This window comes from Rhinoderma darwinii, chromosome 5 (assembly GCF_050947455.1).
Source record: "Rhinoderma darwinii isolate aRhiDar2 chromosome 5, aRhiDar2.hap1, whole genome shotgun sequence".
NCBI lineage: Eukaryota > Metazoa > Chordata > Amphibia > Anura > Rhinodermatidae > Rhinoderma > Rhinoderma darwinii.
Window position 1 is genome coordinate 243,453,333 of NC_134691.1, and position 12,775 is coordinate 243,466,107.

Here is a 12,775-nt window from a genome sequence, read left to right on the forward strand (position 1 = left end):
CTATGTGCTTGTGCTTTTTTAAACTTTATTATTACCGCCTTAGTAATGGCCGCTGGCTGATTGATAACCTCCATTACTAAGGTGGGGCTTAATGTTAGCCGATGCAGAGGCCAACACTAACCCCCATTATTACCCCGGTACCCACCGCCACCAGAGGTACTGGGAAGAGCTGGGTACGAACCAATACCCAACCATCTGTAGTGACGGGCAGGCACCGGGGCGGCCACAGGCTGGTAGTATTAGGCTGGGGAAGGCCAAAAACAGTGGCCCCTACCACCCTGGTAATGATGCCTGCTGCTGCTGTATTGTATCTGGCTGGTTATGAAAATTGGGGGGGACCCCACATCTTTCTTTCCAATTATTTTGTATTTTATTTTTTTTAAATGACGTGGGGTCCCCCCCATTTTTCATAACCAGCCAGATACAATAAAGCAGCAGCAGCCTAGCATTACCAGGGTGGGAAGGGCCACTGTATAAGGCCTTCCACAGCCTGCGGCCGCCCCATTGCCCGACCATCACTACAGATGGTCAAGTACTGGTTCGTACCCGGATCTTCCCAGCACCCCTGGTGGCGGTGGGTACCGGGGTAATAAAGGGGGGTTAGTGTTCGCATCTGCACCGGCTAACACTAAGCCCCGCCTTAGCAATGGACGCTGTCACTCAGCCGGCGGCCATTACTAAGGCGGTAGTAATAAAGTTTAGAAAAAAAACACAAAGACATAGAAAAAATATTTTATTGAAATAAAAATAAACCACACAACCCTCATTAACCATTTTATTGATCATAAAAAAAGCCATCATCGAAGTAGTCCTGGAATCCGACGTAGTCCAACGACCGAACCTGTAAGAAAACACACAAAAAAAACGATTAGTAACACATGTGTTAAGCTTAGATACAGGGCCCATGTGTGATACTGTCTGTGGGACCCTGTATCTAAGCCTACCACAAGGTAGGCTTAGATACAGGGTCAGGCAGATAGTAATCTTATACAGTAATACAGGGCCCATCAGACAGGATCACACATGGGTCATGTATCTAAGCCTACCATGTGATTGGCTTAGATACAGGGCCCAGCAGACAGCATCACACAATCTGTGATCCTGTCTCATGGGCCCTCTAAACCTGCTACATCGTAGGCTTAAAGGACTTGTCCAGTCCCTAAACATTGATGGCCTATCCTCAGGATAGGCCATCAATAGCTGATGTGTCGGGGTCCGTCTCCCGGGACCCGCCAATCAGCTGTTTTGAAGGGGCCGCAGCACTCGTACGAGAGCTGCTTCCCCTTCATTTCCCTTACTTGCTCACACTGTGAATCACCGACACCGATTCACAGTGTGACCGGAATGAAGGGGAAGCAGCTCTCGTACGAACCCTGCGGCCCCTTCAAAACAGCTGATTGGTCGGCTCCTGGGAGTCGGACCCCGCCAGTCAGCTTCAGCAGACGGATATTAATCTTACCCTCCTCTTCAGCCGCGGCGGAAGCTCTGTCCTAACTCTATCCAGGATCACGATGTTGTGCGCGGCGCATAGCGTTGTGACGTCATGCGCTGCGCACAACGCTGTGACGTCAGGACCTCCACTGTGCTCCGGAACCAGGAGGGTAAGTACTGTCAGTTACTATAGTAACAGGGGCCTGCGGCCCGAGTTACTATAGTAACTTTTTATTGATGTAGTGCGGGGGCTGCGGGCCCCCCTGGCTTCGGGGCCCGGTCACAATTGCGACCGCTGCGACCCCTATAGCTACGCCACTGCCTATAATATTGCAACATACACTACGCACAATACTGCTACACAGTCTACACACACAATACCAGTATATACACTATATACTCTACACATCAGTTTTCCCACTATTTACACAAAAGCAAAGCAAAAACAGTTTCTAAATTATTGCTGCAAAACTACAATGTGTGAATGTCCTTACAGTATCATATACACACGAGAATCATATATATCCACATACACACAGATTATATATATATATATATATATATATATATATATATATATAACACACATTTACACACTCATACACACACTTACCTTCTATGTAGGATCTGTAATGCAGACAGTCTCATATATAGACGAGAATCCTATATATACACACACACACACACACACACACACACACACACACACACACACACACACACACACACACACACACACACACACACACACACACACACACACACACCTTCTATGTAGGATCTCTCATGCAGTCTCTTGAAGCAGCAGGCATCCCAGGACAGCAGATATAACCAGCTGCAGAAGTAGCTGGTCTGTTAGACAAATAGGGGGACACAGCACAGAGAGGAGGGGGGCAGAGTAGAGGGGAGAGAGGGGGACACAGGAGAGGAGGAGTGCACAGGAGAGGGACACGGGAGGACTAGACACGGAGCTTCCTCTCTGCAGATGCTGAGGCTGTGAACTCTCCCCTCCCCCTCTTCTCTGCACCGACTGCTTCAGAGGAAAGGGACAGAGAGGGAGAGGACGTAGCTTGTATTTACAGCAGTCCACCGCTCACCTCATGCGTCTCGTCACTTGCTTGAGGAGAGGACGGTGGGACTGCTCCTCCTGCAGAGCTGCTCCTCTCTGGTGGCGCGTGCTTCATACAGCGTCAGAGAGGAGCAGGAGTGTTCTCACAGACAGGCACGTCTGCTAAGAAAAATAATCCCCCTCCCCAGTCCAGTCCGTCTCTGGCTCAAAATGCTGCCCCTCACTTTCAGCTGGGCTGCGCCGCCTGAGGCTGTCGGCTCACATCGCCTCATGGTAGATGCGGCACTGTAGATACCAAACAGTAAATTCCCTCTTTCAGGGAAATGAGTGAAGAGGCAAAAGTATGGCTGTTTATCTAGCCAATGCTTACAAGGATGTTCAAAATGAAGATTTACATCCAGGTGACAATTGAGAAGCCGCGACGAATAATCTGCACAACTGCCATTTCATTTGTCAGATTCTTCTTTTGGCTCTACTGACCTTATCAGACCACGAAGGGGTAATAAACTCCGGCCGGACACTGTTCCTGAGAAGGAGGGCTTTGCGGAGGAGATGGTAATAGACCCCAGGAATGTAAAATATATTTTGTTGCTTCCGGAGAAAGGCAAACATGTTGATTTCCGTTTTTAGAGATGATAAGCTTTACTGGAAAACCCCACTTGTATCAAATACCTTTTTTATTCCGTAAAATATTTGTCATAGACACGTATTACTTGCGTCATAACATGGCCGCTGCCGAAAGATTGCGATACAGAGCGATGTCTTTAAATCATTCCTGCAAATCAAGAGCGGATTTTAACGCCCTGATAGTCATCTTTCACATGAAAGAAATAAATGCGAGCAATCTTCTCTCTGGGAAGGTAAACATCAATAAGCTTGCATTTAGGGATCCAGTATATCCTGTCAATTGTAAGGTCTAGAGTGGATTTCTGCGGCACAATGCCATCAGGTCTGTGAGATATTCAGAATAAAGATCCGGGGTGACCAATTTCGGGATTCCCCTGATGCGCATGTTATTTCTTCGGGATCTATCTTCTAGGTCCAAAACTTTGAACTCACTACCTCTTCCTCTAGAGAAGTGTCAGCATCAATGAGCAATTTTTATGAGATTTTGCAAAATCCTCCATTTTGTTCTCAATGTGATCAGTACTTGAGGCAATAGATTGAATGTCGGACCTCCAGATCTACTATTACTTGCCTTCTATCCGATTTATATGGAATCACTCAGAGAATTTCTGAGGCAGGTTGAGAGTCCATTCCGTCATTATCCACAGATTCAGCCCTGGAAGAGGGAGGAAGGGTGATGCGTTTGTTCACAACAGATTGCTGAGACGAAGAGTTGTTAAAAAAAACTGAGTAGATGCTTTGAATTTAGTGTTCCTTTTTGAGATGCCTCCCATTTTGGCAACGGGTAGCACGCACAATTGTTATACTTCAGTAGCTTTCACCGCAAACAAGGGTAATATATGTAAATGTAACTAGGTAACCACTCTATTATCCCACATTTTGAGGTGATAAAATAAGGATTATATCTGAAGTATCCTTAATTCAGCAGATGGAGATGTAGTTGAGCTTGTGAGACTGATAATGGCGGCCGCAGCCACTATCCCCCGTATTGGCAATGTGTAGAAGTCAAGGTAGAGAGGTTAATAAAATGGAGGCAATGAAGTTTACCCCAGTATAATTCCTCTGTGTCTGATCCCCAGAAAGGGCCAGCCGATACACAATGGTCTGAGCCCTCCGCTCACAAGATGGCCGACCGAGGGGAGAAAGTTGCAGTGACTACGGAGATGGTGAGTACATGCGCAACTCCACATGGATAGCCAGTCAGAACAAACTGTCATATGAGGTATCTCACCTGTTGCTCTCCGGCACCGGAGAGCAGCTCCGAGATGTCCGAATGTCCGCCGAGTTGTAGAGGAGCAGGAACGGGACCGTGCGCTAACGGAGTCAGACAGGCTGCTAAGTCGAGTGTGTCTCGTCCTTTATGAACCAAAATTGCTGACCGAAACCCCTGTCTGCAGGGTCAGGGCTCGTTCGGCGTGAAGGAATTGTCGGTGCAGGGTTTAGTAAAGCCGATTTTGGCTTCCATTGTCAGGAGCTCAGGGTTCAAGCGTCTACCTCCATGCTTCTCCGGGCCACACCCCACAAGTTGTACTTTCTAATTATACTATTTAATATTCTGTGTGATGTACTGGGAAGCTGGAATAAGATTCAGAATGGGGTGGAATTGGGAAAAAAACCAGTTCCTCCATATACTTATGGGTTTAGTTTTTAGTGTTCACTGTATGGTGAAAATGACACGTTCTCTTTATTCTGCGGGTTTGGTATGATCACGGTACCAAATTGATATTGTTTTTGTTATGTTTTAATACATTTTTTTTTTTTTTTAAAAGGTTGAAAGAAACAAAAAAAAATGTTTGCATCGCCATATTGTGACCCCCATAACTTTTTTTTTTTATATTTCTGTGTAAGGCGTCTTTTTGTACGTGGAAAGATTTAATTTTTATTAATAGTATTTGGGGGAATGTCGGGCATTTCGATCACTGTTTATTCAATTTTTTGGTGGTAGTTAAAGTGGCAAAAAACCTGTGATAAGGCCATTTTGACCTTTTTTTATCGTTACAGCGTTCACCGTATTGGATAATTTTTAAAAAATATTTTTAGAGTTTCGGCATTTTCGGATGCGGGGATGCCTAATGTGTTTATTTTTGTTTGTTTATTTTTCTATGTGATCTAGGGAAATGAGTGATGATTTGAATTTTTAGATTTTTATTTGTTTGTTTTTTTTAACTTTTATTTAGCCTCCCTAGGGGGCTTGAACCTGCGATCATTAGATCGCTTATGCCATAGACTGCAATATCACAATATTGCAGTATATGGCAAAATTAGTGCATTGCTATTGAGACCTGCCACACAAAACACCTCTGATGCCGGTGGACACATCTGACACCAGCCTCTGAGGGGTTAAATGCTTTATAAAAAAAATTCTGATCGCCAGCATTGCCGCTGGGTACCAGCTGTGTCACATAGCAGAGACCCGGCGGCTATAGCACCCGCTCTGCCTGTGAGCGGGCGCCATATTTAAATACCCTTTCACGGTGTAGATTTACATATCTGCGGTCGTGAAAGGGTTAATATGCAGGGTTAGTCTGTGTAGAAACGATTGTAAAAATAAGAAAGGGGGAGGGGTTTGCTTATATGTAAGATCCTGCCTAAACCCAATAATGCGTGATGTCTGAGGGAAATGATCATGTGGAGTCCCTATGGGTGGGTATAAGGGGAGAGAGAAATGACACGCCTATCAGTATTTTATTATAATGGAAGAAGCAGAAAATAAACTACTAAAGCAAATAGATGAGGCAGCAAACCATAATGCATTCATTATTGTGGGGGACTTTAACCTCTTCATGACCAAGCCCCAAAATCCTCTAGGTGTGCCTTTTGCTTCGGAGGCCTGTGTTTTAGTACATTACCACACTAGAGCCACATGTGGGATATTTCTAAAAAAAACTGCAGAATCTGGGCAATAAATATTGAGTTGCGTTTCTCTGGTAAAACCTTTTGTGTTACAGAAAAAAAATGGATTCAAATGGATTTTCTGACAAAAAAAAAAAAGATTTGTAAATTTACCCTCTACTTTGCTTCACTTCCTGTGAAACACCTAAAGGGTTAAGAAACTTTCTAAATGCTGTTTTGAAAACTTTGAGGCGTGCAGTTTTTAAAATTGGGTGACTTTATGGGGCTTTTTAATATATAAGGCCCTCAAAGCCACTTCAGAACTGAACTGGTACCTATAAAAAAAGGTTTTGGAGATTTTCTTGAAAATGTGAGAAATTGTTGCTAAAGTTCTAAGCCTTGTAATGTCCTAGAAAAAAAAAGATGTTCAAAAAACGATGCCAACATAAAGTAGACCTATGAAAAATGTTAATTAGTAACTATTTTGTGTGGTATTGCTATCTGTTTTACAAACAGATACATTTAAATTTCGAAAAATGAAAATTTTTGCAAATTTTCTCTAAACTTTGGTGTTTTTCCACAAACAAATACTGAACTTATTGTATAAATTTTTCGACTAACATAAAGTACAGTATGTCACGATAAAACAGTCTCAATCGCTTGGATAGGTAAAAGCATTCCCAAGTCATTACCACATACAGTGACACGTGTCAGATTTTAAAAAATCTGCTGCGTCCACAGGGCCAAAACGGGCTCCGTCCTAAAGGGGTTAAATAGGTCCTGTGAAATATATATGCCTTAGGGCGGATTCAGACGAACGTGTTTTGCGTCTGTGCCGGCCGCGTGGTTTTCACGCGGCTCGCGCGGACCTAGAGAAGTCTATGGTGCAGTGCAGACAGTCCGTGAGTTTTGTGCAGCGTTACTGCGCTGCGTAAAACTCGCGACATGTTCTATGTGTCTGCGTTTTTCGCGCATCACGCACCCATTGAAGTCAATGGGTGCGTGAAAAACACGCATGCCCCACGGAAGCACTTCCGTGGGACAAGCATTATTCGCGCAATAACAGTAAAAGAATGAATGTAAACAGAAAAAAGCACCACGTGCTTTTTTGTTTACAAACATCCAAACGGAGTGTCATAAAGATGGCGGCTGCGCGAAAAGCAGCAGCCACGCATCCATATGAACAGGGCACACGGAGCTGTCAAGTGCCTTTTGCGCACGCAAAAGCTGCGGTTTTTGTGTGTGCAAAAATGGCACGTTCGTCTGAATCAGCCCTTATGGGAATAAACAAGCTAGAAACCCATGTGGTTAATTAAAACAGTAAGTGGGGGCAATAAATGATCAAATGAAAACGTTCAAACTACTAAAACAGGATGGTCGTAACAAGGCATTAACCTCTTGGCAATATGTCACGTACTATTAAGTCTCTGTCGCCAAGGTCTTAAGGCAAGACAACGTAGTAGTACGTTGTTTTGCTGGTGCAGGCTCAATCTGAGCCCACACCATTGCCAGTGGGTGTCAGCCGTATATTAGTATAACTGACATCTTGCTGCGTGGCCAGGCCGGAGCTAGCCTCCGATCTGGCCGATTAACCCCTAAAATGCAGCGCTCAAAAGCAAGCGCTGCATCTATGGGGTTTACCAGCAGATCGGAACCCAGCAATGTAATCGCAGGGTTCTGATCGCTGCTTTGGCAAACCGGAGGCCTAACCATTTCCTCTTGTCTGCCAAGTACGGAAGCCTGTTAGGTCCCGCTCTGAGGCGGGGCTTAAAATGCTTTTGTCTTGGGAAACCAGATGGGGCCGGCTCAGAAGCTGAAGGTGGGGCCTAATACATGGGTATTAGAATAAAGATCAGAGGTGCAGGCCTTCAAGTCCCCTAGTGGGACAAAATAAAAAGTTAATACAAATGTTGAATAAAGTATAAAAATAAAAGTTTCAAGTTAAAAAAAAAACAAAAAAAAAACACTGACGTTTTTTTCCTATAAGTTTTCTTTTAAAGAAAATACACATATTTGGTATCCCCGCGTCAGTAACGACCCAAACTGTAAAACTATAATCTTCTTCCCACACGGTGAACACTGCAAGAAAAAAAAAACAATGCCAGAATATCTATTTTTTGGTCACCACCCCTAACAAAACATCGAATGAAAAGTGAAAAAAAAGTTGCATGTATTGTACCCTGAAAATAGTACTAACAAAAACTACAACCCGTCCCGCAAAAAACAAGCCCTTGCACAGCTTTTTGAAATGAAAAAGAAAAAAGTTATGGCTCTCGTAATATTGTGACACAAAAAATGTTGTTTTTTTTATTGTGCAAACGCTACAAAACATAATAAAAACTATATACCTAAGGTATCGGCGTAATCGTATCGACCCGCAGAATAAAGTGTAATTTATATCCCACGGTGAAAACTGTAAAATAAAAACATTGTTAGAATTGCTTGTTTTTGTTCACCTTGCTTGCCAAATTGTTTTTATAAAAAGTGATAAAAAAAAAAAACGTACCCCAAAATAGTACCAATGAAAACTACAGATTGTCCCGCAACAAATAAGCCCTCACATAGCTCCGGTGGAGAAAAAATAAAGAAGTTCTGGCTCTCAATATATGGTGACGCAAAATTTGCAGAGTGTTCCAAAAACGGATAAGGTTGGGCACCATTTATCAGTGCGACACTGGCCACATATCTATGAATTATGATTTATTTACTTCATTATCATACCCTCTTATTATGCCCTGATGTTCTTCGCACAGATTACATATGCCCCCACATTATAAACATTATAAAATACCAGTTAAATCCCAAACAGAAATACCACCAAGCAAATTCTGCGCTCCAAAAGCCAAATGGTGGTCCTTCCCTACAACGTGCCCAAGCAGTTTACGTCCACATATATGGTCTTGCCATACCCGGGAGAACCCGCTTAACATTTTATGAGGGATTTTCCCTCAGTGGCACAAACTGGGCACAACATATTGTGCACTAATATGGCATATCAGTGGAAAATCGCAATTTTTACTTTGCACCATCTGCTACACATTTATTTCTAATGAAAAAAACATGTGGGGTCAAAATGCTCACTACACCCCTTAATATGCCTTACGGGATGTAGTTTCCAAAATAGGGGTCACTGCTTGGGTTTTTTTTTTTACTATTTGACCTCCGAGCCCTGCAATTGTGAGCAAATGCTACGAAAATCGCCATGTGCATGGTGCTCTTCAATTCTGAGACCGGTCATTTATCCAGGCAAATGATAAATGCATTGAGGGATGTAGTTTCTAAAATGGGGTCACGTCTTGGGGGCTTCCACTGTACTCTGGTACCTCAGGGTTTTACAAATGCGACATGGCACCTAAACATGAATTTGGCTTAATCTGCATGCCATATAGCACTCCTGCCTTTCTGAGCCCAGCCGAGTGTCCAAGCAACCGTTTATTACCACATGTGCTTTACAAATGTTGGGTGTTTTTTCCTCCGTTATCCTTTGTGGAAACAAAAAAATTCAACATTTTAGTGTAAGAAATGTTGATATACATTTTCACTGCCTAGTTCCACTAAATTAAGCAAAAAACCTGTGGGGACTAAATGTTCACTATACCACTTGGTAAATTCCTTGAGGGCTTTAGTTTCCCAAATGGGGTCACTTTTGGGGAGTTTCCACTGTTTTGGTCCCTCAGGGGCTTTGCAAATGCGACATGACACCCAAAAACGATTCCAGTAAAACTTGAGCTTCAAAAGCCAAATGGTGCCCCTTGCATCCTGAGCCCTGCCGTGTACAAACAGCAGTTTATTATCATATATAGGGTATTGTCGTAATCGGGAGAAATTGCTTTTAAAATGTTGGGGTGCATTTTCTCTTTTATTACTTGTAAAAATTGAAAATTTCCACGTTTTATCAGAAAAAATTGAATTCAATTTTATTGCATAGTTACACAAAATTCTGCTAAATAAACAGTGGGGTCAAAATGCACACAAAACATGCAAAAAAAAGTGAAAAATGCGTACAATTCCCTGTGTTTTAAAAACCGCTTCACAAGAAACGTTAGTGTATTATACACGTTCACACGTAATTTTTTTCTTAGTGCCCTGTGAACATACCCTAAGGCAATTATTTTTCATTGGCCCCTACTTTGCATTGCGGCGCAGAGAGAAGACAAGTCTGTTCTGCAGGGAGAAGACAAGTTAAAAAAAACGGATCGCACACTGACCCATTAATTTCTATGGGGACATGCATACTTCCGCTGTTTTAACGGAACCGTGTGGCCATTCCGCTTGGTCACAGCTATTACTGGGTTTGGCAGAGGTAGTCCATTCACTGATGCAACAGTCAATGGCCTCTCCAGGGGGGTGGTGGGTAATTGAAGAAGAACCACCAGGTCTCTACAGATTAAATTAGCAGCGGATCTAGAGTCCAGATACGCAGAGACCTGATGCGTTCTCTCGCCGGACACTATGGTCACGGGTATGGACAATTTAGACAGAAGTCCTTTCTTACCCAAGGTTGCCTCTCCTAGCAACCCTAGACTTTGGGATCTTTGGGGACACAGGCGCAGAAGATGGTCACCGAGGCCGCAATATAGAGAGAGTCCCGAAGTGCGTCTGCGTTTTCTCCTGGGTGGATAGCTTACACTGGTCCATCATCACAGACTCCTTAGGAGGATCGACATCTGAGGACAGCAGGGGTTGCTGTAAAGTAGGGACCAGTCTATGAAGGCCTCCCTCCCGATGAACCTCTTGGAGGCGTTCTCGGATCCGCATATCAATCCGGGCGGACAGAAGGATGAGGTCATCCAGGGTAAATGGCAGGTCTCGAGCGGCAGGTTCGTCCTTAATTTTAGGAGGCAGTCCATGCCAGAATGCAGCCACCAGGTCCTCTTTGTTTCATAACATTTCTCCCGCCAGGGTGCGTAACTGGATGGCATACTCACTAATGGAGGTGTTTCTTTGGCGTAGTTTTAATCAAGGAAGCCCATGCAGATGAGACCCGTCCAGGCTCCTCAAACACCATGCCAAAATTCCGGAGGAAGGCTTGGAAGTCACGGGTCCCTGGTCCTTGTCTCTCCCAGATAGGGTTTGCCCATGCAAGAGCCTTGCCAGTGAGGAGAGAGATGATGAAAGCTATCCTTGCACTGTCAGATGAAAATGTCCTAGTATACAGGCTAATAATGGATCTGACACTGATTCAAAAATCCACGACCGTTACCTGTGTCTCCATCATAGCGGTCCGGAAGTGGCAAAGAAAAACGCGTGTCGACACTGCCAGGAGGTGTAGTAGGAGGAACAGCAGCTCATGCCTCCTGCTGTCGTACGAGAATGATCAAAGCATGGAGGAGTTGGCCCAGGTCCATGGCCTGAGCTTACTGTCACGAAGGGTCTGTGGAGCCACTGGGCTGTACCACCTTGGCGGTAAGGCAGCTGGCCAACATGGCGCAGGTGAAAGTCTATAGTTCGTATAGGTTCCTGTGGCAGCTCAGACAGCAGCAGGGCAAGCTCGGCTTGGACTAGGCAGCAGGCAGACATCCGGTGATGTGAAGCAGGTCAGACGTGGATACAGCACGACATGACTTTGGCACAGCACAGTGCTCGACCAGAAAGGTGTGTTATGCTAGGAACAGGAACTGGAACAGGTATGGGAATAGGTACAGGTAACACACTAGGAGGCCATCACATAGACACACTAAGAATACACCACAAAGCTCAGGCGTGGGAGGATGGGGCTGGGACCTTCTTATAGCCCAGGGTGCTCTGAAGCAATCGGCTCAACTACCAACATGCGTGCGCTCTGGCTTCTCAAGTCTGGACTAAGCTCGTGAGCGCACCCTGGTGTTCAGTGTGGAGCAGGAGGGCCGTATGTGCTGACATCTCTAGAGAAAAGGGCATTGACTGGATGGAAGGTGTTTGTGGTCAGCGACCACAGACATTACAATTGTTGCATTAACTCCTAGTAAGGGGGGGGGGGCATTCTGGGGGCTGAATACTGGTTCTTGATAACCACCTCTTGAAATTCAAGGAAAGTTGGCCTGGTTTTCCCAAGCATACACCCCCGAGAAGTGTATTTCTATTGATGAGTCCTTGGTACATTTTAAAGGGAGGGTTCAATTCCGCCAGTACCTGCCGGGTAAGAGGGCAAGGTATGGCGTAAAGATGTATAGGGTTAACACCTCTACCTGGATAATTTTTATACCAGCGTCCCACTCTTTAACTGCCTCACTCCCAGAAGTCCTGCGGCATGCAGCACTGCTAGAAGAAATCTGAGAGGCCTCCCTAGGACTCTGCAGGGCAAACGCTCAGAAGGGGTGAGAGCAGGGCACAATCTAGCAGCAACATATTGTGTGTCAAGTACAAGGACAAGAGAGATGTCCCACCAGTACCCATGTACCTGTACGAGGTACCAGTACAGAGACCCCCAAACCAGACTGCATCCTGGGCTACAATAGGTACATGGGAGGGGTGGACTTGTCAGATCAAGTCCTGAAGCCCTACAGCGCCATGCGGTGTGGTATAAGAAGCTGGCCGGGCACATCATACAGATGGCATTGTACAACGCGTACGTGCTACATCGATGTACAGGCCAACTTTCCTTGAATTTCAAGAGGTGGTTATCAAGAAACTAATTTTTATGGACCAAGAAGGATGGGGGGGCACCCAGTACTTCTGGAGGCGAGGCCACACGCATCGTACCAGGGCAACACTTTCCAGGAGAAGTTCCCCAAACTGGCAAGAAAGGAAAAAGTAAAAAGAGGTACAAAGTCTGCTATAAGAGGGGGATAAGGAAGGACACAATATATCAATGTGACACATGTCCCGAAAAACTAA

General features: G+C 44.7%; 1 protein-coding gene across 9 annotated transcripts in view; it reads left to right on the top strand.

Moving 5' to 3' along the window:
• Positions 1-12,775, top strand: part of HUS1 (HUS1 checkpoint clamp component) — a 353,679-nt gene that overhangs the window by 170,373 nt on the left and 170,531 nt on the right. For 4 of the 9 annotated variants that reach the window (XM_075827017.1, XM_075827015.1, XM_075827019.1 and 1 more), the window contains exon 4: positions 4,207-4,293. The exons of the other annotated variants lie outside the window; for them this stretch is intronic. In XM_075827017.1, coding sequence (XP_075683132.1) covers positions 4,207-4,293 — 87 coding nt within the window. The remainder of the gene's footprint in view (positions 1-4,206; positions 4,294-12,775) is intronic. 9 annotated transcript variants of the gene reach the window in all.